Source organism: Bos grunniens, chromosome 25 (genome assembly GCF_055505025.1).
Source record: "Bos grunniens cultivar Pamir isolate PY7600 chromosome 25, Bosgru_T2T1.0, whole genome shotgun sequence".
Taxonomy (NCBI): domain Eukaryota; kingdom Metazoa; phylum Chordata; class Mammalia; order Artiodactyla; family Bovidae; genus Bos; species Bos grunniens.
Window position 1 is genome coordinate 42,343,415 of NC_141189.1, and position 24,603 is coordinate 42,368,017.

The 24,603-nt window shown below is 67.0% G+C and overlaps 3 protein-coding genes across 33 annotated transcripts; all 3 read right to left on the reverse strand.

The window, feature by feature from the left end:
* Window positions 1-134: 134 nt before the first annotated feature.
* Window positions 135-3,053, reverse strand: RHBDL1 (rhomboid like 1). 3 transcript variants are annotated; one of them, XM_086376578.1, is made up of 8 exons: window positions 2,637-3,053; window positions 2,029-2,190; window positions 1,581-1,805; window positions 1,352-1,500; window positions 1,114-1,226; window positions 942-1,042; window positions 800-860; window positions 135-729 (listed from the first exon to the last, which is right to left on the reverse strand). In XM_086376578.1, exons 1-8 carry the CDS (start codon window positions 2,919-2,921, stop codon window positions 458-460), a joined length of 1,368 nt encoding a protein of 455 aa, XP_086232704.1. In that variant the 5' UTR covers window positions 2,922-3,053; the 3' UTR covers window positions 135-457. The 3 variants fall into 3 exon arrangements, 2 of the variants coding, with proteins under 2 accessions (XP_086232704.1, XP_086232705.1); XR_015154923.1 differs by lacking the exon at window positions 1,114-1,226; XM_086376579.1 differs by lacking the exon at window positions 942-1,042.
* Window positions 3,054-4,153: 1,100 nt separating this feature from the next.
* Window positions 4,154-9,419, reverse strand: RHOT2 (ras homolog family member T2). Of its 8 annotated transcripts, none has more exons than XM_086376544.1 (19): window positions 9,288-9,419; window positions 9,126-9,184; window positions 8,954-9,035; window positions 8,828-8,871; window positions 7,981-8,034; window positions 7,496-7,548; window positions 7,312-7,420; window positions 7,127-7,228; window positions 6,957-7,055; window positions 6,723-6,831; window positions 6,511-6,631; window positions 6,238-6,322; window positions 6,022-6,164; window positions 5,838-5,938; window positions 5,623-5,753; window positions 5,460-5,534; window positions 5,230-5,352; window positions 4,940-5,139; window positions 4,154-4,708 (listed from the first exon to the last, which is right to left on the reverse strand). In XM_086376544.1, the coding sequence occupies exons 1-19, from the start codon at window positions 9,322-9,324 to the stop codon at window positions 4,582-4,584; spliced, it is 1,854 nt and encodes a 617-aa protein (XP_086232670.1). In that variant the 5' UTR covers window positions 9,325-9,419; the 3' UTR covers window positions 4,154-4,581. The 8 variants fall into 8 exon arrangements, with proteins under 8 accessions (XP_086232670.1, XP_086232668.1, XP_086232672.1 ...); XM_086376542.1 differs by having other exon boundaries at window positions 4,940-5,142; XM_086376546.1 differs by having other exon boundaries at window positions 7,981-8,083.
* A 172-nt stretch (window positions 9,420-9,591) lies between these two features.
* Window positions 9,592-24,518, reverse strand: WDR90 (WD repeat domain 90). 22 transcript variants are annotated; one of them, XM_086376533.1, is made up of 42 exons: window positions 23,882-24,518; window positions 23,596-23,687; window positions 23,295-23,471; window positions 23,101-23,209; window positions 22,741-22,902; window positions 22,367-22,481; window positions 22,224-22,291; window positions 21,778-21,881; window positions 21,478-21,696; window positions 21,265-21,327; window positions 20,960-21,028; window positions 20,229-20,339; window positions 20,016-20,161; window positions 19,890-19,947; window positions 19,380-19,498; window positions 19,155-19,298; window positions 18,938-19,068; window positions 18,752-18,868; window positions 18,230-18,465; window positions 17,914-18,053; window positions 17,678-17,808; window positions 17,206-17,336; window positions 16,772-16,933; window positions 16,453-16,581; window positions 16,214-16,344; window positions 16,081-16,121; window positions 15,778-15,906; window positions 15,487-15,654; window positions 15,094-15,191; window positions 14,459-14,561; window positions 14,157-14,278; window positions 13,890-14,049; window positions 13,606-13,796; window positions 13,358-13,526; window positions 13,117-13,228; window positions 12,801-12,972; window positions 11,467-11,589; window positions 11,113-11,287; window positions 10,869-10,999; window positions 10,434-10,763; window positions 10,239-10,323; window positions 9,592-9,979 (listed from the first exon to the last, which is right to left on the reverse strand). In XM_086376533.1, exons 1-42 carry the CDS (start codon window positions 24,180-24,182, stop codon window positions 9,822-9,824), a joined length of 5,832 nt encoding a protein of 1,943 aa, XP_086232659.1. In that variant the 5' UTR covers window positions 24,183-24,518; the 3' UTR covers window positions 9,592-9,821. The 22 variants fall into 22 exon arrangements, 17 of the variants coding, with proteins under 17 accessions (XP_086232659.1, XP_086232657.1, XP_086232655.1 ...); XM_086376531.1 differs by having other exon boundaries at window positions 10,434-10,553; window positions 10,620-10,763; window positions 22,741-23,209; XR_015154915.1 differs by having other exon boundaries at window positions 10,434-10,553; window positions 10,620-10,763; window positions 10,861-10,999; ... (1 more) ...; window positions 15,487-15,906; window positions 22,741-23,209.
* Window positions 24,519-24,603: the final 85 nt, after the last annotated feature.

Consider the following 24,603-nt stretch of genomic DNA (forward strand, 5'->3'; position numbering starts at 1 on the left):
ACACAGCTCATGCTGGGTACAGAGAAGCAAGGCGGGGGTGCCCTCAGCCACTCTTGTGGAGGGAAGGGGTCTCACAGTTGCTCAGAGTTAGGGGGGAGACGAGCCCAGCCCAGGGCCCCAGTACAGCCAGGTGATGCTGTGTAAAATATTTATTTATTCTTCAAAAAGGCTCAGACTGCAAGTCTCAGGGAAGAGGTGGGGGCAGGGTCTCTTCTGGGGCCACCCTTGGGGACCTCCACCACCTGCCCCAGGCCAGCAGACCTGTCCCTCCAGCCTGGGAGGGGGTGGCCAGGGCTGGTGTAAGGCTCGGCCTGGACTCAGTGGGCCGCAGGGGCCACCAGCCCACACCGGGAAGGAGCAGCCTCAAGACTACATTCACTGAGGGTGGACATGCAGGCCCTCCCAGTGGCTGGCCCTGGGGTCCTGCACCCTGGCCCCTGTAGCTCTGGGGACCCTGTCAGGGTGGTGGGGGGATATGGGCACCCAACAGGTCGTAGGCAAAGATGTTCCAGAAGATGGCGAACAGCAGGAAGGTGCCATAGGCAAGCAGCATCACCCACCAGCCGCACTGGTCCCTCAGGCGCTCTTCATAGCTGCGCAGGATGGTCAGGCCCATGCTGACGCCCACCACCGCGCCCGCCAGGTGCGCCATGAAGCTGGGCTGTGGGCCTGAGGCAGGCAGTGGCGGGGAGAAGCGCAGCCACACGGCCCGGCCCACCTCGGAGCTCACTGCAGAGGGAGGCGGCAGGTGAGGCCCCCTGGCCAGGGGCTGAGACCCCCGCCCTGGCTCCCTACTTACTGCACACCAGGGCCAGCACCATCCTCAGGAGCTTGTAGGGACACCTCATCCCAGCCCAGTTCTGATGGGGTGCAAAGAAGAGGTGGTGAGATAGGTCTTGTGGGCCCCTCCCCGCACCCCACCCCAGGGGCTGCCCCGTTACCATGACGACATTGGCCAGGTGTGCAGAACACAGGGCATAGACCCCGCCGGAACCCCCCACCACAGGGGCCCGCATGTCAGTAATGGAGACGGTCAGGGAGCCTGTGTGAGCAAGGGGAGAGCTGTGAGGGCGAGGCTGGCCGGGGCGGCCCCAGCGCAGGCAGCTGCCTCACCTGCCAGCACACCCGCCAGGTAGAGCAGGCTGATGCGGAGCAGGCCATGCACCATCTCCAGCGGCACCCCGATCATCAGCTGCAGAAGGGCATTGAACCCCAGCTGCTCCAGCCTGGCCATGGGGGGGCAAACGGGTGTAAAGGGAAGGGTGGGGTCCACAGTGGGGCTGCCAGCCCCCTACCCCCACCTCAAGGGGCTGAGCTCTCCAGACCCAGTCTGGGAGGGCGGGGTCCTCACCCGACATGCATGAACATGTAGGTGAGGAAGCGCCAGGCCCGAGCGCGGTGGCCGGGGTGGTACACGAGGGGGCTCTTCATATACTCGGGGTGGTAGGTCTGCAGCACCCACTTGTTGAGCCGGGCCCCGTAGCACAGGAACACGATGATCTGGGGGGACAAGTGCTGGGGCCAGGCAGGACCAAGGGCGCGGGAGGCTCCTGGGGAGCTGGCTGGACAGGCAGGCCCACCTGGGCGAGGGTGACCGAGGCCATAAACACAGGGGGCGGGCAGCTGCGGTGCCGGTAGAAATACCAGTGGCGGTCCACCTCTCGGGGCAGGATCTCGTAGGCCACGTAGCGCACGAACCGCTTGTAAACACCCAGGCCCGGCTCATCCAGCAGCCCGTCCCGAGGCAGTGCCCGCTGTCCGTTGGCGATGGCCCGCTTGAAGCTGCTTGAGCGCTTGCTGCTGATCTAGGGGGCGGGGCCCAGGCATAGACCACCACACTCCCCCCCAGGGCCGCCCCTCCTGAGCGGTCCACCCAGCTCCTCACCGGGTCCCAGGCTCTGCCCCATGTCCACAGCCCCCCCGGTGGGCAGGGCAGGGAGGAGGGGCCACCTGCCCATCCCACTCCAGCCCCGGGGCTGCATGCGCCAGGTCGAGCCCCACCCCGCTGCCCGCCCGCAGCACACTGACCAGGTCCGCCAGCTCCTGGTAGCAGACCTGGCCCCGCTCGTTGCTCTGGGCCAGCGCCACCAGCATGTCCAGCTTGGCTGGGTCCAGGGGCAGTTCATGGCGGTGCACCAGGCCAGTGAAGGTGTCCGCACCGATGAAGCCTGTATTCTCAGGGTCCAGCTGCTGTGGTTGTAGGGGGGCGGGGGGGCGGCCAAGGCTTGAGCATGGGCCCGGCCCCCAGACCACAGGGCTGGGCAGGTCAGCCTGGAGAGGCAGCCTCTGAACACCCCAGGTCCAGGCCCCTGTGCCCACGTGGTCGCAGGAGCTGCAGGCACCAGTGCCTAGGTCCCTGGCCTGAAGCTCCGCTAGTTCTCTAGGGGTCTCCCCACCTCATTTCAGCCCTGCCTATCCTGGAAGGGTAGGGCCAAGGTCTGAGGGCAAGCACCCGCCTGCTGCCACGCTGCAAGCGCCCTGCTCTGGCTCGCCCTTTCCTGGGTCTTGGGCAGGAGGCTAAGGTCGTGCAGGGAGAGGTTGGGCTGAGGGTCTCTGAGAAGTCCGTTCCCCCGGCCCACCCAAGGGCGAAGGGCCGCGGCGGGGGCGGTGCCGTCGGCCCCCACCTCTGCACGCACCTGCTCCTGGATAAGCTGCAGCAGCGAGCTCCTGTCCATAGAGCCGGGCCGGGGGCCGGGGCCGGGGTCGGCGGCCGCGGCCGGGAGGGGCTGCTCTGCGGACGACTCCGCTCCGCCCCGGCCCTCCGGCTCCGCCCGCTCCGCTCGGCGCCGCGTCACGGAGCCGCCCGCCCCCGCCGCACACGCCGCCGCCACCGCCCGCCCAGCCACGCGCGGTCGGGACACGCGCGCGCCCCGCACGAGGACGTGCCCGGGCAAGAACGGTGCGCGGCTCCCGGTTCCCATCCCGCTAGTCCCGTGGGGCGGCAGCCGTGAAACTGAGTCAGGCGCAGTACCCAAGCCCCTCCCGCGCACGACCCGTTTTCCCAGGCGGGGTCTCAGCGCCAACGCCACCTCCTCAAGGAAGGCTTCAGGGAACTGCCCACTGCTGGAACTCTCTAGGCGGGGGCTCCCAGAAGGTACCTCCCTGTAGGCAACTTGCCCATCCTGACAGACTGGCGTCACCGCCCAGCCGACAGACAACTAGCAGGGGGCAGGGAGGGCCTGCAGCTGGCCCTGCTCGGCAGGCAGGGACCAACACACCTTGGGCTGGAGGCTCCTGACCCCGCCTGTGGCCACAGCTGGGGTGGGATGGGAAGGGGACCTGGCTCCCAGGGAGGGCAGGCGGTCAGCTCCAGTAAGGAAGGCGGCACTCGGGACACGCACTGCAGGGCCACCCTCACCCCCGTGCAGCTGGGCCTTGCGATGGGCCCAGCAGCAAAGAGCATCCTGCCAGGCCTGGCACCAGGGAGGACTGTACCAGGAGCCTCGGGTGTGGAACTGGGGGCCAGCGGGATGGTCAGACAATGTCCAGGTCTGACCCCCAGCCCCTCCTGGGCTAGGCCTGAGCATCCCTGCTGGGTGGGCAGCTCCCCACCCCCTAGAAACAGCTTGTCAGGACCCGAGGGCCTGGGCCCAGGGCCTACCTTGCACAGAAAGACCAAGTGCAGGCTGGAGGGGGCAGGAGCCCAGGACGCAGGCCGGAGCGAGGCCTGAATGCCGAGCCAGGCCCCCACCTCAGCCCCAGGAAGGCTCTCTGCTTGTCCGCAGGCTGTCCTCTGCCCAGCGGGAAGGGCAGAGGCTCAGGAGGGGCGGGAGGAATAAGTGAGAAATAAGACAGCTCCCCTAGAGCAGGGCCGCCGCACACCCCAGAGCCTCAACACACTGTAGCCAAGCTGATAGCCAGAGGCTGAGATTGGAGAGTGGGTACTCCTGGCAGTGGGGAGGGGGTCGTATCAGAGGGACCTCCAGTATTAGGCACCCCAGCCTCTCACCCTCAGCCAGCATGGACTCAATAGTCCTCAAGGCTCTGAGGCTGCATCAGGGCTGAACTGGTCCTGACCTGGACCCGAGGCCTCAGGATGGTCACCCAGGCCCAGAGGGGAGGTGTGAGCTTAGGAGGAATGTTCCCAGCCCACACCCATGAGGACGCACTTTAGTTAATTCAAGAAGTCGTTTTCAGTAAGCAAGACTCAATATGGAAAAGACACAAATGACGTTTAATCAGGAAACCCAATCTCACGTCTGCCCTGGACTGCTCTTCAAATTGGGATAGGGGGAACATGCTGGTCCAGCCGTTTCTTCCTCCCACCCCCTGCCTTTAGCCCCAAGTTCCTGCCTTCGTACCCCCTTCACACCCACTGGCCATACACCGAGGACCAGGAAGAAGGGATGGAGCCCTGAGAATTCGGGTCTGGGGGCACTGACTTGCTCACACACCCCCGGTCCCTCCAACACCTGATGCCCAGAGGCAGGCCACACCCAGCACCTGCAGCAGCTGGGAGCCAGGCCTACCTGTGGGCAGGGCAGGGGCAGAGCAGTGGGGGACTGTCCTCAGGGGGAAAGCGGAGACTGGGGGGAGCCCTGCCCCCCCAGCACCCTGAGATAGACCACGGGGCCCGGGGCCTCATCGGCTCTTCACCAGGACCCTGTAGAGGGAGAAGCTGAGGATGGCAGCGACGGCAGCCCCCATGGCCCCCAGCGCCACCCGGAGCCAGAAGGAGGTGGCCTGCAGCTGCCCGTGGACAAGGTGTCTGCAGGAGAGAGGAGACCCTTGCTGCTGTACCCCCGTCTCCCAGGGACCACAGAGCCCCCGCAGCTGCTCCCTGCCCGTGCCCACTCGACAGACCGCCCAGAGCAGGGGGAGCCTATGAGGCCCGGTCCCTAGGGCCCGCCCTGCCCCACTGCAGTCCCAACACCACAGCCACGCCGCCCTCCTGGGACAGGGTGCATCTCCCACACGGGGGCTGCGTGCTGGTACCCACGGGAAGGTGGCCATGGTGGCCAGCCGGGTGAAGATGCCCATGCAGGGCTCGACTGGACCGGCACAGGAGAACAGGGTTGGGGTGGGCAGCCGGTGCCGGCGGCAGAACTCAGCAGGCGACAGGCCGGGCAGCGGGACGCCTCCGGGCAGGTCAGCCTTGGAGCAGACGAAGAGGCAGGGGGTCTGCCCATCCATGTAGTGCTGCTGCAGGGCGGGGGCCATGTGAGCACGCTGGGGGTGCCTGCTCACGCCCTGCTACCCCGCAGGCCCCCAGGGCGGGCGGGACCTTGCCTTATAGACGCTGGCACACAGCGCAAAGGACCTGAGGTCACTGCCGTCAAACATCAAGCAGGCCACGTCACAGGAGGCGTCCGCCGAGGCGGTCAGCAGGCTGTCCGCAGCCACCTCGCATAGCTAAATGGGATGGCCACAGAGGGGCACAGGGCTGGGTCCCTGGGCTACGCTGGGCAGCGCCCCCCGCGTGCATGTGCCAGGCCACCCTGGGGACCCCCGGCACTCACGATTAGGTATTTCTCCTGCCCGTTGACTTGCACTGTGTCGATGGCATAGACGGAGGGCTCCCCGGCATCCTGGTGCTGAGGAGGAAGGCCCCTGCAGCTTACGGCTCGGCTGCTCCCCAGAAGCCCAGCCCCCAGGTCCCCTCACAGCCTCGTGGATGCTCACCCCCAGGCTGTGGCCAAGGAAGGCCCGCAGGAAGGATGACTTGCCCACACCGCGGGCCCCCACCACCTTGCATAGGAGAACGTTTCTCTGCGTCTGTCCCTTCTCCTGGTCCAGTCTCTTCTCCCGGGTGACTGTAGGCAGGAAGAGAGGATGAGCAGGAGGTGGGGGCTGCCAAGGAAGTGCTGGCCAGGGGCTGGGGTGAAGCGGGCACCCACCTGTGATGGCGTGGGCCTGGGAGTCCTGCTCGCAGAGCGTGGGGTAGCCCAGATAGCCTAGGTGCTCAAGAGAGCGCCGGACATCCAAGTAGGTCACCAGGCTGGGGACGGGAGAAGGGGGCATGTGGCGTCGCTGCGGGGCAGAGGGCGTGGGCCTGTCTGGGCGGGCGAGGGCTACACTTACGTCCACTGGCAGAGGTACCCGTGCAGGGGCAGCCTCCCGGCCTTGGTGCGGACCGTGCTGGGGAGGTGGGGGCCCCAGGGAGCAGCGGGAAACACGCTGAAGAGGCTCTGCAGCTCCGCTGGGGACAGGGCACCGTCCCGGTCCTGCGGGCAGAGGGGCGGCGGTGACAGGAGCTCAGGAGGCCACGGGGGTGCAGCCGGGGCCCAGCGCCCTCACCTGGTCGTGCTTCTCAAACATCCTCTGCACAAACTGGTAACCTCGGTGGTTGAGCTCGGCGCTGCAGCCAGGGGGCACACGGAGCCTGTGGGCGCCGGGTGGGGCTGTGCTCAGCTCCCGAGCACTGCAGGGCACTTCTTCCCAACACAAGCCAGCCACGCAGCCAACCCCCCAACCCAAAGATATGCCAAGAGCCCCCAACGCAGGGTCCAGGAGCCCCATGCCCAATCCGACACAGAGCGGAGGTGAGCCCTGAGCCTGAATGCCACTCACGGTGGGCAGAGGTAATCAGCTGTCAACTCCAGTGAGTCTCCATAGCCAAAGCGCCTCAGGATGGTCCACGTGGTCTCATGGCGGCCTCGCTGGATGAAGAGCGTGTTCAAGAAAAGGAAGCCTGCTCAGGGGTGCAGAGGATGGAGTGGCACCGGACACAGCCTGGCTTTGCCCACCCCCAACCCCCGGGCAGGAAGGGCGTCAGGCCTCACCGTCCAGGGTTAGCTGGTCGTCCCGCACACCTCCCACCACGTTCTTGCTCACCACCATCTTCACGTCCTCCAGGGCCTGAGGGGCCAGCGGGTGCCCGAAGCAGGACGTCTGTCTCCAAGAGAAAGCGGTTGTTGGTCAGGTATCCTCTCCCTCTGTCTCAAGGGTGGCCCAGGACTGGGGGTCCGCTGCTGCCAGGGGGCATGGGAGGGGCCGGGAGACAGGCGGGGCCGCACCTGGAAGGCGTTGAGCTCCTGGTCACTGAGTGCCTGGTCCATGTCCTGGTCTGAGAGCCTGAAGATGCGGGTGAGCGCCTGGGCGCACGCGGGCCTCAGCTGTGGAGACAGCAGCTCAGCACCCCCGCCGCTCCCTCCTGCTCCCCCCACCGCCGGCACCCACTGCCCACCTGCTTGGCCTCGGGGTCGTAGAGGGGGGCTGTGGGGTGCAGCACGGCCTTCTGAGCGTAGTAAAACAGCTCTGAGATGTTCTTCAGGTTCTTGGCCGAGCACTGGGACGTGTGGGAGCAGACTCGAGTGAGACACGAAAGTGCACACCCTCGCCTCTGCAGCCCCGTGGCCCTGGTCCGCTCACCTCCACGCAGGTCTCAATCTCAGGGAACTGGCTCATGATGGGCAGCACGGCCTCCATGGAGCCCCCTGGCCTCAGGTCCGACTTGTTGCCCACCAGGATGATGGGAACCCTGGGGAGAGGCCCATGTCACCAGGGATCAGGGAGCCGGCAGGGCCCAGCCTCCTCCCTGAGCCCTGCCTCCTACCTGGGTCCCCTCTTGGTATCCCCGTTCACCAGCGGGATCCATTTGGTTCGGATCTGAAAGTAAGAGGTGCTCGTGAGGGCTGGGGCCTACCCAGCCCACCCAGCCCACAGCTCCCAGGTGGAACTCTCACTTGGCTCAAGACAGGCCCACTGAGGAGCGAAGTCACAGCCACCGGCAACAAGGCCAGCGTGGGAGAGCAACCAGCAGGCGGTTCCCAAACACCCACAAAGGGCCTGACGTCAGCAGCCCTTCCCCAGGGCCTAAAGAGACTCAAATGTAAGGCCATCCACCATCTCTGCTCAGACACGTTCCAGGGAATTCCACGGAAGCTGGGTGCCAGGGGCCCCACGAGACTCCCCAAAGCCCTCATGAGACACGGGGTAGGCTGTGGATGCAAGTTGCCCTGAACCTGGGCCAGCCTGGGGTGTGTGCGAACGGGTAGGTGACCAGGCTGAGCACCAGTGACGAGAACCTGGAACGCTCACCTTCTCGACGGTGGCCTCTTCAGACACGTCATACACCACACACACCACGTCCGCCTGTTGAGGGAGGGCAGAGGTCGCACAGCGGGACCTGAAGCTTCCTGCTCTGCTCACAGGCGAGACAGGACAGGGCTCAGAGATCAGGGAAGCCCACTGCTCCAGCTGCTCCCAGGCTGAGTCGCTGGCCGTTGGCCACCCACACCTCAGGCCAGCCCTTCGCTGCCCTCTTCTGCTGCAGAAGCCAGGCCCTAGTACTCAGCTCTGGCCAGCAAGTCCCGTGAGGACTCAAGACACAGCCACCCTGACATTTGGCACCCCAACCCCAGCCTCAGCTCTTCGCTCCCTGGCCCCTACCGACAACAGCAGATAGACAGCGACAGCACAACGGGGGTGATGGTAAAACAGTGGCTGTGGCCTGGACCCTACCCGGCCGCGCCCCAGGACACAGCGGAGGCTGCAGGGGCGGCACCCGAAGCTTGGTCCAGGCCCAGGTCCTCCCGAAAACAGGAAGGCAGAGAGCCCTCAGCCCTGGTCACGATGCCCAATGCAACTGGGAGATCCAGGACGGTGTGCTGGACTAAAGGGTCAGGACTGGAGGTGTGGGCACACAGCTGTCAAACGGATCACTTTCAAGAACTTGGAGGCTGCTCCCCAGGGTCCAGCAGAGGAGGGAAGACCAGGCGGGGAGGGCTGGAAGATCTCCGCCCGAAGATCTCCGGACAGAATTAGCAAGGCTGTGGCTCCTTAATCCGCTCCCTGGGAGGATGAAGCGGATCCGGCCCGCGGCGGCCCCGCCCACAGGCCATGAGCCCTGACCCTGCGCCCAGCAGCCCCCCAGAACACCCTGTACCTTGTCAATCTCACCCTGGAGCTCCTCCACCGTCTGCTCCGTTTCTGAAACAAGAGACCCCGCTGCAGATCTGCCAGAGACGCCGGCTCCCGGGCGGAGCGGCGGGCGGGCGGGCGGCCGCGCTACCTGAGTAATCCACGATGTGGGTGGGCACCTTCTCCGGGGTGACATCCGCGGGAATCGTGATCTCCTCCGCCCGGGCGGGGACCTGGGCAGACGCGGCCGTGAGGGAGCCGGGCGGGGGCGCGGGGGGCGCAGGGGTCGTGGGGACGCAGGGGCGCGGGACGCTCAGCCTTACCTCCTCGGGGAACTCCTCGCCCACCAGCGACAGTATTAGCGACGTCTTCCCCACCTGGGCTGCGCGGGGCAGCGCGGTCAGCGCGGCGGCCGAGGTCGCGCCGCTCCGCCCCGCCCCGGCCCGGCCCTGGGACCCCCGCCCGCCCCGGACCCAAGCGCCTACCCTCGCCCAGCAGCAGGATGCGCACATCCCGCTTCATGGTGGCACCGGGAGCTGCAGCCCGGGAACACCGACCCGCCGGCGACCGCGACCCAGACCCGGCCCCGCGCTCGCGGAGCTCGCACTTCCGGTCCCGCCCGCGCAGCCGCACTGAGGCCGGCGGGCCAGAGCGGCGGCGGAGCGCGGCGGCGCCCCCGTGTGGGCGCGCCGAGCACTGCGGGCGCGTGCGGTCCTGGCCCAGAGCAGGACTGGGGCTGGGGGTAAGCTGAGCTTTGGCAGTAGTCTGCAGTGACAAGGAGACGATGTCTCACCGCTACACGCACATTTATTTGAACTGTACAAGGCAAAAACAAAACCCCAAGGGAGAAGAGCTCCGAGTACTTCACACACGTTCAAGGTCCTGATGCTTCACACATGCTCCCAAGGTGCCGGTGCGGAGAGCCCACCGGGCCGACGGAACCAGCACAAGGCCCGGGGCGGACCCAGCTTCTCAGTCAAGCCTCTGCCCAGGCCAGGGGCCCAGCTGAGTGGCAGGGCTCAGCGGCCTGTGACTTCCCACACCAAGATCTCGCTGTGGGCCGCCGTGAAGAGCAGCTGGGCTGACGGGGCGAACCTGCACAGCTGCACAGAGTCGTCATGGCCCGCGAAGTCCTGTACGGCCCCCGATGCGCAGTCCAGCAGCCGTACCATGCGCTCTGCAGGCAGACAGCAGGGGCTGGGCCAGGGCGGGGGCGGGGGGCCTGCTGCCCCCTGGCCCTCTCTCCAGATGGAGCTGGTGCCTCGCTGGGGAACCTGGCGCCCCACCCCCTCACAGACCCTGTCTGTGAGCCCCAGGAGTGGTATCCTCAGTCCACTTTCAGGGACAAGAAACCTGGGGCCCAATGGTGAAGAGTATGGCTCTGTGAGGGAACACAGCAGTGCCCAGCCGGCCCGACTCGAGTCACCAGCACTCACCAGAGAAGCCAATGGCCACAAGGTGGGCCCCAGGGCACAGACTCATGGACACAGCAAAGAAAGGCAGCGGGATCTTCTCCACCACCTGCGGGGAGCAAGCATGAGGCTCTAGGGGAGGGGCCCCTGGCTCTGAGACCTGTCCCTCCCCAGCCCTGGGTCCCTCAGGCTCCCAGGACCACGGCGAGGTACACGTGCCTGCTTCTGGCGGAGGCTGTAGAAGACCACCTCAGGGTACACGCCGAGACCTGCACACACCAGCACCGCCGGGTCCCAGGGGCAGAAGGCAGCGAGCGAGGGTGGCAAGCAGCCGGGAACCTGTGGGGGCACAGTGCAGGGTGGGAGCCGGGGGCACTGCGCCCACGGGGCCGCCGGGACTCTTACCTCTGTGAGGCCGGGTGCTGGGAAGCTCAACCAATCCACGAGCTCACAGTGGTCCCGCAGCCAGTCAGAGGCCCACACGCTGACTCGCTGGTCCCCGCTGGCGGCCAGCCACAGGTCCGTGCCCTCTGCCCCGAAGTCTCCACACTGGGGGAACAAGGGCTGGTGGTGCTGCCTGCCCTGTTCTCCCACCCCGTCCTGCCAGCACCCCAGCCTGTGCGAGCCCCGCCCAGGAAGGACCAACCATGTCACCTCCTTCCTCGTGCTCTGCAGAGTGCAGATGGGGGCGCCGCGATGGTCACTCAGCACCCGGAAGGTCATCCCTGTGCGCAGGCGGCTCACGGCCACGAGCCCGTCCTTGTCTCCAGAGATGATGGTCTGACCTGGGCCAGGCAGACCCCCTGCTGTCACTTGTGCGCCCGGCCTTCAGCCCAAAGGCGCGACCTGGGCCAGGCAGAGCCACAGAGCCATGCCACCCCCGGGAGCCCAGCCTCACCGTCAGCAGAGAAGGCAAGGGCCCTGAGTGCAGCCGCGTGCGGGCACATCTTGAGCTCTACGGCCGAGCGCGCTATGCTGAAGACCCGCAGAGTCCCGTCACTGTAGCCCGCTGCCACGTGCTCCTCTTCTGGGCGTCCGCACGACGGGGGGCTCCAAGCCAGGCAGAGGCAGCTCTGGGGACCACCAGCGGAAATCGTCAGGACCCCCGGAGGGGCGGGGCCCGGGCCCAGCCAGACACCAAGGCCGGAGGAAGGCCGTGGGGCCTGCAAGAGGCCAGGCCAGCGGGGACCTGGCCCGGGCTCGACCCGGATATACCCCCAGCCCCGGGCGTGCCCCCAGCCCCGCTGAGTACCTGGCTGAGCACCTGGAACTGGATCAGCAGCTCCGTGCTAGCCACGCACCACACCCTCACGCTCCCGTCATCACTGCACGTGGCGCAGTGGGACTCGTTGGGGCTGAAGGCCACGTCGTTCACCTGTGAGGAGCCACCAGCCTGCCTGAGGCCCACGGCCAAGGAGGAACACAGCCTAGCCATGTGGCTCTGGAGAGCATCCGCCTCCCCCTGGAGTCTGCCAGGCCCCAGCCCTGCCACGTGACACAAACTCACTGTCCCAACCTCCAGAGGTCCCCCACGAGGCCTGGGTGAAGGCCCCTCCCCAGGTCCCCCATGAGGCCTGGGTGAAGGCCCCTCCCCAGGTCCCCCACGAGGCCTGGGTGAAGGCCCCTCCCGAGGTCCCCCCACGAGGCCTGGGTGAAGGCTCCCTCCCAAGGAAGGTCCCCCATGAGGCCTGGGTGAAGACCCTCTCCCGAGTTCCCCCATGAAGCCTGGGTGAAATGTGAAGCCCACCAGTCAGTTGAACTTTACCGTCCACTTGCTGGGACGTGACAAAAAGAACCGTTCTGACAAAACCCAGAACATAGGACTCCTGGGGACCACAGACTGAACTAAAGGATGTGCTGTTAACCAGGCCTCATCGGGGGGGGGGGGGTGCGGTGCGCAGTGGGGGGTGGCTTGAGATCGTCAGGTGTGTGCAAAGAAAGATTACGCAGAATCAGGATCTCTGGTATAAGAAAAGTGAGATGAAGACCATGCACCAATGATGTGTGGACAAAAGCCAAGTCTTGAATTGGAATAAAAAGCTAAAAATCGAGCCCTGCCTGGGTGAGAAGTGCTGAGCCCTCTGGCCCTCAAACCGGGACCTCTAAGCCCAGTTCCCATTGGAGGGGCACAGAACTGGGGCAGGCAGGCCGGGGTCAGGCAGAGCCACAGAGGGAGGGCCTGGAGCACGTGTGCCCCTCGGGAGGCGGGACCAAAGTCAGCACCAGCTCTGGGGGACTCGGTACAAACAAGGCCACTGCCACCGCCACCAGACACGGGCACTGCTGGAGAGACACAGTGCTCCCCAGGGAGTCAACGCTGACTGGCTGGCCCTGCCTAGACCCCGGCCCGGCCTCCAGACCCAGGGGATCCTAGAGGGGCACACCCAGCCCCGCTGGTGGGGGATCCCAGCAAGGACGACCAGCTTTCTCCAAGTAATCTACAAGAAAAGGGGTTGGACAAGCAGGGTCGCGAAGGCCATGGGGCCTGGGGCTGCTGCGGGGACACCTAGCGGACACCGCACCCACGGGCAAGGGGGAAGGAGCGAGGAGGCTTCCCACCTGTGTGAGCAGTGGCCCGGCACTCACCTTGCTCCGATGGCCACTGATGAGGCGAGTGCTGGTGCCCTCGGCCCAGCTGACGTACCAGAGCGTGCCCGCTGTGGTGCCCACCACGCCCATGTCCATGCTGTCGTGGAAGACCGCACTCACGACGGCCCCGTCGAGGGTCAGCTCACGCTCCAGAAACACGGAACTGGACCTGGAGAGCAGGGATCACAGGGCAGCGGCGGGAGGCCAGGGCGCCAGGGGGATAAGCCCATGGCCCTGACTTGCCCGAGCACACCCCTGGGGGGCGGGTCCAGCCGGCTGGAGCGCTAGCTCCGGACACAGCACGCACGCTCACCTGGCCCCCGAGCCCCTGCACCACAGCTCCGACACGGCCCCCACAGCCCACAGGCGCAGCCGCCGTGTGTTGCTGCCGCTGACCAGCCAGGTACCTGAGCACAGCAGCACTCCTGGGGAATGGGAGCTGGCATGAGCCGCGTCCCCAGAGGCCTGGGGCTCCAGAGGGCATCGCACCGCCCCGGCACTGTGACTCCCAGGGGAACGGTGCCCCAAGGGCCGTGGGCTCGTCAAATACCCACCGATCTCGCCATCGTCCGCCTCCCAGGCCAGGAAGCAGCGGCCGGCACGTGTGTCCCACACGGACACCTGGCCCTCGCTGGAGCCGCAGTACAGCAAGGGCGGGGCCCCGTAGCAGAGCGAGCTCAGCTCGAAGCCCCCCGCCTCCTCGGGGACTGGCTCCCGGTTGGCCTGGTGGGAGAACAGCAGGGGTCAGCCACGCCCGGGGCGCCCCACCCCGTCCTCCAAGGCCACCTCCCAGCCCCGGCACCTGGAGGCTGACGTCACCCGCCTGCCCCCACAGCAGCTGCAGGGTGAGGACACCCCGGCCCACGCAGGCCAGCTCGCTGGCGTGCCAAGGGCTGAAGGCCATGCTGTGCACCGGCTCTGGGAGGCGCGTGGAGGACAGGAGCTCACAGGTGGCCGTGCTCCATAGGGCCAGGGTGCCGTCGCCACAGTCCCCTGGGGAGACGCAAAGGGCCCGTGTCAGCAGCCCAGGGGTCCCAGGACTGGCAGGGGCTCAGAGACCACCATCCTCCACCCCCGTCCACTGACCCAGTGTGACAAGGAGCCTGTCGTCTGGTGAGAAAGCCAGCGCCTGGACTGCAGAGTCGTGGTGAGAGAGGAGCTGCCGGCAGGAGCCCCGGGGCACGTCCCAGAGACGGATCTGGCAGCGGGAGGCAGTGCCGCTTCCGCCAGAGGCTGAGACCAGGACCTGGCGGTGAGGAGCACGCTCAGCACGGAGGGTGCAGTCCACGGGCCCGCTCGGGTTGCAGGGGCACCTCAGCTCCAGGCCTGTACAGGGGGCCACAGGGCGGGCACCTGGGCATCGTGGCTGAGGGCCAGCGTGGAGATCTCCTCTGGGTGGCCGAGCCAGTGCTGCTGGGCGCCTGAGTGCAGGTCCTCCACCACCACCAGGCAGCCGCACGTGTAGGCGAAGAAGCCTGTGGGCAGACAGAGCCCGGTGGGTCAGCACACCATGGCACGCTTCCCCGCAGGCCCAGCCACAGGGGCTCACACCCGTGCCCCACCCCGCCACCCACGGAGAAAGGCGGGGGGGGGGGGCAGGGGGCCCAGAGGAGCATCAGGACAGGCCCCCCGCAGCCCCTGGGCCGTGGCCACACCCGTGTCTGGGCTCCAGACCAGGTTGGTGCGCCCGTTCCCGTTGTAGCCCACGACGGCCTTCAGACGCAACCACTCGTCACCAGCAGGTGGCAGGGAGAGGCCCTGTGGGGAAGCGACCAGGACGTGGGTCCCCACCTTAGACTCTGCCCTCAGGCCAGGCCTGGATGGAGCCCGCAGGTGTGGCTCCAGGGGTGAGGTGGCAGAGGGCAGGAGTTTGGGAGGACGGGAGAGAAGAGAGGCCAGGCAGGGGCTCCTGGGAAAAGCCTGGGGTGCGGGGAGACCTGGGCAGGGCAGGGAGGAGCCTGGAGGAGGCCTTGGTTGGGGGAGGCGGGAGGGAGCCGCACGGTGACGGGGGGGGGGGGGGGGGGGGGGACGGGGGGGGGGGCGCGCGCACAGGACACTCCCGGTCCCACTGGCACGGAAACGAGCCTTAACCAGCCCGCTGGGGACACGGACCGGGCTTGAGATGGAGGGTGACCAGCAGCCTCTAGCCCAGGGAAATGCCCCAGGGACACGCCAGGAACCACTGCTGACAATGGGGGAGCCCCTCGGACACCACAGGCTGCATTGCCTGAGCTCGGCCTCCACAGCATCCGTCAGTGGCCAGGACCAGGAGGACCCCCGCCCCGCCCACCTGGGCCAGTGAGGAGGCCTTGTAGCGCGCAGTGAAGTGCCTGTAGGAGTCCGGGCGAGCGAGGGTCCGGGCCCTGGCTCCCACTGTGCTGCAGGCGCCTGTCGGGCAGGGTGAGAGGCTGTGGACCTCTGGGACCACACAGCGACCTCCCCGCTGTCGCCCTGCCCTGGCTGGTCAGACGCTTGGAATCAGAGGGCACTGGCGGGCCACACTGCCCTGCCCGCCTGGCTTGACCGGGGCCTCAGGGTATCTGCCCTGCAGGTGACCCCCCCTTGTCTGCCGGGGCAGCTGGCTTTGTCCTTAGACCACCTAGAGCCCACGAGGTACAGGCACCTGGGCCCGAGCCCAGTTACGAGGGACCCCATCCCACGCTGCTGCCCTGCCCCTGCTTACGGGGCCAGCCACAGGGGTGGGGACGCCTGCCAAGGTCCCAGGGGCCTCCTGTCACCCCACAGGCCCCATCGTCAGCCCGGCCAGCCTCCTTCTGCACCAGCACGGACGGGCCTGAGGCCTGATGGAGATCCTCGGGGCCATGGCTCTCGTCTGACGGGAAGAGGGCACCTGGGGAGGTTGGGGAGACAGCAGGGGTGGGGAGCAGGCGCTCTGAGCCCCCAGCCCGCCCCCAGGCCAGGAGCAGCGGAGCACGTAGGGGGAGCCTCCCCCTCCCAGGACCCCCACCCTCACCGTCAAAGCCCTCAGGGGGCTCAGCACAGAGGCCCGGCTCGGGCGGGAGTGCCGGGGGTGACACGGACACCTGCCGGGGGGGCGCTCTGGCCCCGGACGCCACGCCGTCCAGCTCTCCTGCACCCGGGCCTGTGGATGGAGGAGCCAGGCTGTGCTCAGAGACGAGGAGTGGGGGCACAGAGCAGGAGGCATGCCAGCCCCCCTCTCCCAACCAGCTCTGGCCTGGGGCCCCAGCCAGCATTAGCGTGTGCCTCCCACACCAGGGGTCACCGCAGGGCCTGCCAGCGTGGTGGGGCCACTCACCTGCTTCACAGGTCAGGGGGGGCCTGGGAGCACCCTGGACACTGCAGAGGCGACAGGAGAGGCTGTCAGCGTGTGCTGGGGGTGGCGGGTGCCCAGAGAGGCCTGGCAGGTTCAAGTGAAGGCAGACACCTACCTGCCTGGGGACCAGCTCTCACGGGGAACCAGAATGTCCCAGAGGAAGATGGCGTCTCCCACGCTGAGGAGCTGCTGCTGGTTGGGGATGAAGGCCACGGCCTGCACTGGCTCCGAGTGGCCAATGTACACCTGGGGTGGCAGTGTCGCCCAGACCTGAGGCACGGCCCTTGCGCACTGTCAGCCCGGGGCACCCAAGGCCGTCCTCCACCCTCCTGCCCACCCGCCTGGGACACACACCTGGCAGCTGAGGCCAGCCTGCGTTGCGTAGTCCCACAGCCTGACAGCCCGCTCGGCGGCTGTGAGCAGAAAGCGGCCATCCGCGCTGAGGGCCAGGGAGGCACAGGCCGCGGGGTGGCCACAGGACAGCTGCAGGAGAGTGCACTTGCTGTGAGGCAAGGTGGGCACACCCCGGACCGCCGGCCGGGGGAGCCCTCCCCAGCGCGCAGCCACTGGGGAGCAGCAGGCAGCCCAGGGCCGCCCCGCCGTGGGCGCCGGGAGCACCAAGGCCGGAGCCGGGAGGAGAGGGGCCAGGTCGCCAGCCATGGCCTGGGCTCACCTGCCGCACCACGCGGCCTGACCTGGCGTCCAGCACGGTGATCGTGTTGGAGGACGTGGACACCAGCAGGTGGCTGGGGGGTGAGGGGCCGAAGCAGAGGGCCACAGCCGAGTCCAGGCAGCTGCCAGCCAGGTCCAGGGCACTGACGTCAACCTTCAGAAGCTGTGGGAGAAGCAAGTATTGCCCCCACGAACTCCAGGCGGAGCTGGGGCCCCCAAGCAGAGGCCCAGGTCGTGGGCAGCCTCAGGCACTCTGCCCTGCCCAGCCACCCACAGCTCATGGGTCCTCTATGCCCCTAAGGGGCCCAGGGCCTGGGTCCTCTCTGCAACGAGTATGGCCTCCCGCCCACAGGAACAACCCAGCCACCAGGGTCAGGGGTGCCCATGGGGTCTGTCCACCCTCAGCACTCACGTGCAAGGCTCCGGCTGACTCACCTCATCCAGCGAGGCTGTGTCCACGACGCTCACCGTGTACTTGGAGGGACCCACGAAAGCCAGCAGGCGGCTGTCCCTGCTGACCACCATGATGCTGGAGCTTGGGCAGGCCTCCTGGCACACCACGTTAGCTGCCAGCACACAGGGGCGGGCAGTCAGCCGGGCAGGGCAGACCCCACGGCAACATGCACTGCCCGAGCGCCGGGGCTCTCCCAGTGACCACCCAGAGACTGCCTGGCTGGCCAGAGACACAGTGTCCATGGGGGCCTGGCCCTGCCCTCTGGTGCTCGGGCTGCAGGTGATCACCCCCTCCTGGCGCAGGGCGGGCGCACTCTGATCTCCCACTTGGGGAGTGCCGGGCAGTTCTAAGATCACACCTGGCCCGGGGGTCTATGAGTGAGGCTATGGAACACAGTGCCGTGGTCAGGGAGGTACTGGGAGATCCAAGCGGGGCTGGGCATGGGGGCCTGACCTGCTACTCGCAGGACGCGGCACCGGGGCGCACCGCTGTGGTACTGGGCCAGGGCGCCCCGGGAGCAGGCGCTGAACAGGAAGCGACCGTCAGGGCTGGCGGCCAGGCTGGTGATGGCTCCTTGGTGACACCTGCGCCACACGGAAAGGTGTGGGGACGCCCACAAGGTGTCCAGGGGCAGCAGAGGGCGGCGTCCACCGCGGGCATCTGTGGGGCAGGCCCGCCCGGGCACCCACCTGTGCTCCACCAGGGCCTCGGCGGACTCCAGGCTGAAGGAGCGGACGGCCCCGCTGCTGAAGCCGCAGAAGAAGGTCGGCTGCGTGGGGTGGAAGGCAACAGCACGCGGGGCCTCCTCGGGCGACATGAAGTCATACAGCTGTGGGGAGGGGCATGTCAGGGCAGACGGCGGGGCCCCGAGAGCCAGTCTCCCCAGAGGGCTTGAACCTCGGGCCCCAAACCCGGGCAGAACCCAGGGCCCGCCCGCCGGGCCTCAGTATGGCCTGCGGCTTCCAGACCGCCCTCCCAGCCGGCGCCCCTCTGGCCACACCTCACCTGCTGCAGGGTCGCCAAGTCCCAGACGCGCACAGTGCGGTCCTGGGACACAGTGGCCAGCTGTCCCCGGCTGCGCTCGATGGCAAGGGCCAGCACTGGGGCGGTGTGGGAGCGCACCAGCATGCGATACTCCTGGGACGGGACGTCCAGGAAGCCCAGGTGACCCGAGGACGTGGTGGACAGCACACGCAGGCCGCCGGGGCTGACGCGGACAGAGGTGACTGGCCCCTCGTGCTCTGCAGGCATGGGGCTTGGTGACCGCCTGGGCCTGCAGTGGGGCGGGTCCCGCACCAGGGCCCACCCGTGCAGGCTGAACCAACCCCTAGCCCCTTGTCCAAGACAGCGAGAAGTGTGTTTTCCTGCAGCCTGGAGCCCCGTCTCCCTGTGAGCTAGGACCAGCACCGCCCCCGTGACTACCCACTCCCAGATTCAGGACACAGCCCCGTGGAGCCCCACGCTGTCCAGCCTGGGGACACGGCCCTCCTGTGCCCCCCCGGGGGCGAGGTGGTGTGCAGGCCCCACCTGCCTCCAGGAGGACGGAGGAGAAGTCCAGCGGCCAGAGGCGCAGGTAGCCATCCTCGGAGCCCACGGCGCACGCGGACCGGGAGACGCCGAGGCTGCTGATGGCGATGCCAGGGCCTGGGTAGGGGGAGCCGGGTCAGCCCCCAGCAGCAGGGCCCCTCCCCCTGCACAGCAAGGCCCACCTACCCGAACTGAAGGTCTGCTTCTGTGCGAGGGGGTCACGGGGGGTCTGCAAGGGCAGGAGGCGGCGAGCATGCCGCACGGCCATGCGCTGGTGGTCAATTTCCAGGATGTGGCCGCTGCGGCTGCACACGTAGCTGCCAGGGAGCGGTAGGTGAGGGCTGTGGTGGCGGGGGCGGGGCAACGGGCCTTCAGGGAAGGGGGTGGGGAGGGGGGTACTCACAGCGTGTGGCCATCCTGGGCTGGCCCAAAGGCCAGGTCGGTGAACTCCAGAGCGTGGTGCTCCCCCAGGTCCACAGCGCAGGAGCGCAGCACCCCACCTCGGAGCCGCCACAGCCGCACATTGCCCCGCCCACACGATGCCATCCTGCGAGGGTGGGAGGTGAGTGGGGCGAGGGGCGGGCTCACAATTCAGCGGCCCCAGCACCCAGAGAGGGCAGGCAGTCACCTGGCTTCGTCGAAGAAGGCCACCCGGAACACCTGGACATCGGCGTCGCTGTGCGCCTGTGCAAGGATGATGGCCTCTCCGCCTCGCCCCAGCTGGGCCACGCCCCACACCAGCACCGTCTGCAACAAGCCTGCACTGAGTGCCCGCCCACCCACCCGGCATCTCCAAAAGAAGTCAGAGAAACCTCTACGTGCCCACCCAGGGCGTCCACAGACGTGTCTGCAGAGAGGAGCAGAAGACGCAACTGTAAGTGGAGGAGAGGCCCCGAGGGAACACCCAGCTTCACAGACACTGGCGTGAAAAAACATCCATCTCAGGCCTGCAGGACTCGCCAGCAAAGAGAGCAAGGCCAGTCACTTGAAAGGCAGCTCCGCCCACAAAGGCGAAACAGGTGCCCTGTGGAGCGTGTGACTTGGGGGTGCCCGGCCAGGCTGGGGGAGGCCAACGGGGGTCCCTGCTGCCTGCCTGTACCCTTGGACGGCTACCCCACCTCCCCGCCGGCCCAGTTACCGTCCGCCCATGGCGGTCCTTGCCAACGCCGCAGAGCAGCTCCCCGCTGTTGGAGAAGCTGTGGACAGAGGCGACAGTAAGCGTCACAGGGGCTGGCCCCCACCCCCCCGGAGGCCCTTCACCCACCTGAGGGAGCAGATGGTGTGGACCGGGCTCCGGAACAGGGCCAGGCAGCTCCCCGTCTGGAAGTCCCAGAGACGCAGCATGCTGTGGGGCCGGGCCTGGGCCGAGGCCAGCAGCGAACCGCTCCCATCCAGTGCCAGAGCAGAGACCTGGGGGCAGGGAGTTAGGAAGGGTACAGGCCAGCAGACCAGGCTGCCCCGGGCCAGGGGTGCCCACCTTGTCTGTGTGGCCAAGGAAGAGACGCTGCTCCCGGGTTTCGACGTGCAGGACGACAACAACTGCGTGGCAAGGGTACACAACAGCAGCCCCATCCGGGGTCCACAGGGCCTGCGAGCAGGGGCCAGAGGCTGAGGTCACAGGCTAGTCAGCTTCACTCCCCGCCACACTTGAGCCCCCCGAAGCACAAGCACAGGAGTCACTGCGTTGCATAAGCCCAAAGGACAGAAAGCCTGGTTGTATGTGGGCACGGCAGGGCTCCCGCTAAGCAGGGAACTATAGGGTTAAACTAACAAAAGGCTGAGAGCCCACAAAGACTCAGAGCCCACATCCAGGACAGCCTGGTGAGCACACAGCCACCTCTCCCACGGCTGCCTCCACAGGGACCCTGTCTTGCCCACACCAAGCCCCCCTTGGCTGGATGACACGCATCCAAGACTTAAAGGATGAACAAGGGTCTCAGATCTCTCAAAGCTCGAGCATCTGGACTGGCACCACCCCGGCTGGTGCTCACAACAAAAAGGGCCGCCTGTGTCTGGACATCACAGTACCAAGGACGCACCAGGCATGTGCGGACGCGGGCGGGGCTGGGTGACCACAGCAGTGCGGGGACCCGGTGCCTAGGGGAGCTCAGAGACCCACAGCCAAGGCAGGGAAGTGCAGCATCTGCCCGCCGTCTGCTCGGTGTAGCTGACGCTTGTAAGACCCAACAAGAGCACAGGATCCCTCACCCATTTGGTGCTGTGACCCCCAAAGCCGATGACCCCCTTGAGCCTCAGGATCGGATCTGGGAGGAAGCTCTGAAACAGGCAGACGCACAATGAGATCCAGGTGGCAAGGTCCCTGTCGCAGCAGAGCTACCCCGCCCAGAGCCAGTTCCGGCCTCTCAAGAAAGCCATCCAGTCCTGAGCTCCGGCCAGCCACTCTGCGGCAGGAAGCCAGGACTGCAGTCACAATGCTGGATCCTCCAGGTGCCCCAGTCCTGCGGACCCCCCACAGACCACTGGGGCTGGGGGCAGGGCACCAGCTCTCTTACTCTTTGTTGAAAACGCTTCTTGCCCAAAGCCGCCTCCGGTAAGCTCTGCTTCCTGCCAGGAGACTGGATGGGAAGGGACCATCAGAGGGGACCACCCGCCCCTCGCCCATTCCCCGCAGGCAGTAGCCCGACAGCCCTCCATCCACTGCTCATCCACATGCAACCCCCTCGGGGGTGCAGTCCAGCCCTACCTTCCTCGGGAAAGGCCCTCACCTCATGCGGAGCTGCATCCTCTGGGGCCGCGGGCTCCACCGTCGGCTGACCGGCCGACACGTGAAGGCCGTCACCAGCTGCATGCTCGTCAGTGGCCTCCGCCCAGGCTGAGGGCTCCTGGATACAGCCACCAGGGCCAGCCACATGGGAGACCTCTGAGCGCTCACAGGACATGCTGACCTCCGGAAGGGGCCTGGGCATGGAGGGGGCCCAGCGGGACTGCAGGAGGACAAGTGCCCATGAGCACCACACCTTAGACCAGCACCCACAGCCCCACCTCCAAGGGCGCCGGGCACTCACGGCTGCGGGGTCATGCTTCTGGACCATGAGGGCCCTGCTGTCCCACGCAGGCTTGCTGCAGGCCACTGGGGAAGGGAGCAGCCGCGGCACGTGCCCCACTAAGACTGCAGCGGAGAAGAACCGACTGAGCAGAGTGCAGACAGGCACAAGGCACTGGGCAGGGGCGGCAGGGGGCCTGGCCTTGCCCCCTCTGCAGGAGAGGGGCCATGCCGACAGCGGCAGCCCACCTAGCAGGGGCCCCAACACCCATCCCAGCAGCAAAGTTTGAGGCCCCAAGCACTCAAGTCACAGCCTCCCGCTGCTCCGGAGCCTCACGGCCACCTCCCTGCGCCCTTACAGGCACCACACTGCTGGGGTCCCCAGATGCAGCATCAGGACCCCTCTCCTGCCGAGCGCCGTGGGCCCTGCAGACCTGAACCCCGGTCACCGCTGCCCCACGGGCCCACCTGCCTCAGGAGGGAAACCGCTCTTCTGTACCAGCTTGGAGGGCACATGCGAGCTGCCACTCGGAAACCTTGGTGGGGTAGAGGGAGAGTCAGCTTCCGGGATGGCCCTGCCCAACCTGTGCCTGGGACGGCAGAGCACTCACCGGATATGGACATAGCGGTCGTGCCAGCTCTCCCCCTTTGGCACTGGGAAAGCCATTTCTCGAGGCATGGGGGTGACAGGCAGTTTTGCACGCCGGGCTTCAGCAACAGTGACGGCTGCAGAGACCACAGTTGGTCCAGGTCCAGGGAACCGTCCAGGTCCCTCTCCCAGCCCAGGGGTCTCAACCAGGGGCCATCAGGGTCCCGCCTGGCCACCAGCCTAGCCACCACTCCCTCTGATGGCTGCCTTGGGAGCTGGGAGGCTCAAAGCTGGCACAGCATGGGCATTTCCACTGAGTGCCAGGGACGGAGCGGAGGGCAGCACACAGGGAGCAAACGCAGGTGGGCTGCAGGCTAACACAGCTGGGGTCCTCACCAGGATTGAAGCACAGGTCACTGGTGTAGAGGTTCCGGACCAGCATGCTGGCACACAGCCTGACGCCCTTCAGGTGACTGTAGCATCGGTGCAGATAGACCAGCAGGATGTCGTGCAGGTCAAGCTGCAGGCAGGTCCAGCGGGCACCAGGGGAGGCCACACCTGGCAGGTATGCAGGACTCGTGCCAAAGTCAGCACCTACCGTCTCACCAACCAAGCCACAGCACTGTGTCCTCGGCCTGTTCCCAGTCTCGCGGCCACAACCACGTGGCCCCCACCCAGACCTCCCCCTGAGCCTTCTGACCGGACGCCTCTCCCAGACCATCCCTGTGTCCCATTCATGCCTCATCTGCACGGTACCTTCCCTGGGTGTCCCAGCCTCACAAATGAAGGGGAACTGAAGCCACGTAGCTGTGGACTTGAACTCCTTGAAGAGATTGGAGAAAGACACTCGGATGACCTGGCTGTCCTGTGGGACACAGCATGGATATGAGGGGTCCAGGCTGCCGCAGGAGTGCAGGGCCCCGGGCGGCCCCCCTCTCCCAGCTCAGCACCTCAGTGGACACATCCAGGTGAATGACGAAATGCTTGGTGGGCAATGGCCGAAAGAGCACGTACAGATACCGTCCAGTCAGCCCCAGGGACTGGGTGCTGGTTTTGGGGAGCTGGATGTAGTTGCTCGCAGAGACAGAGCCCCGCACGCGGTACACGGTGCACTTGAGGGTCTTGTCCTGGAGAGAAAGACGTCTTACAGGCGTCCTGAAGCCCGGGGAGGCCGGGAGGGCTGCAAACAAGCGTCCATAGAGAAGAGAAAAGATGCCGCCGCTACCGCCGCCGGGCGCCCCGGCCACTCACCGTCACGGCGGCCACGTCGCCCTCCTTAGTGGAGCGCTTCCACTCGTCCACCTTGAAGTGTCTGAAGACGTTGAGGAACGGCTGCTGCCACACTGGGGGACAAGGGGACGTGAGGCGCCAGGCCCACCGCAGGTCCAGGGAGGGCCCGGCAGGGCCTGCGCTCTCCCCAGCGGTGACGGCCAGCGCGGCACGCAGACTGGGCCGCGAGCGAGTCTCAGCACCAACCCGTGCGCGGCGGCGCGGGCCCTTGGACCCCAAAACCCAGCCCCGGTCCGCGCGCCGCTACCTCTCGCCATGGCGCCGCAGCTCGCGCTTCCCGCCTCTGCCGACGCGCACCGCACGCAGGGCACGCAGCGCGTGCCTAGCAACAGAAGCCCGGCAACGGCGCCACTGACGCCGCACGGCCGCAGGTACGTCACCGCGCCTGACACGTGACTGCGGCACGGGGCGGGGCCTGGCGCGGGGATAGACCCCAGTTTCCCCCGCTGCCTTTCTTCCGGTAGCCCCGAGTTGCTGTCCGGCCACTTCCTCTTTACTGCTGTCTTGCCACGGGACAGGAGCCTCCGCCCCCGGGCCTCTGCGGCCATCCCCAAGCCGGGACCCCGTGGGCTTGCTCTAGCACCGCCGGCACCCCAGCTGTGGGGTCTGATCCGGAAGGTTCCTGATCTTGAGGCCCGTGTTCACGATGGGAGTGAGACGCAGCCCAGAAATCCTGACCGCACTTGGCGTGGGTGGTCCTCCCCTCCCCTGCTGCTGCCCAGCCCTCTGGAGGCTCTTATGTCAGCTGCAGGCCTCACAGGACCCTGAAGGCTCCCCGCCAGACCTGGGGGGTTCAGATACGACAGCAGGCATCCTGAAACCTGACCCCAATTCTGCGTGGCTGAGACCCCATCTCAGGGTCAGTTAAGTAACATCTCTGGGTCTTGAGAGCAGGTTTCGACACCTGACAATGATTACAGGGAGAGGAAGGGGGCGTGGGTGTCAGTGGGATCGGCTGGCATTTACAGA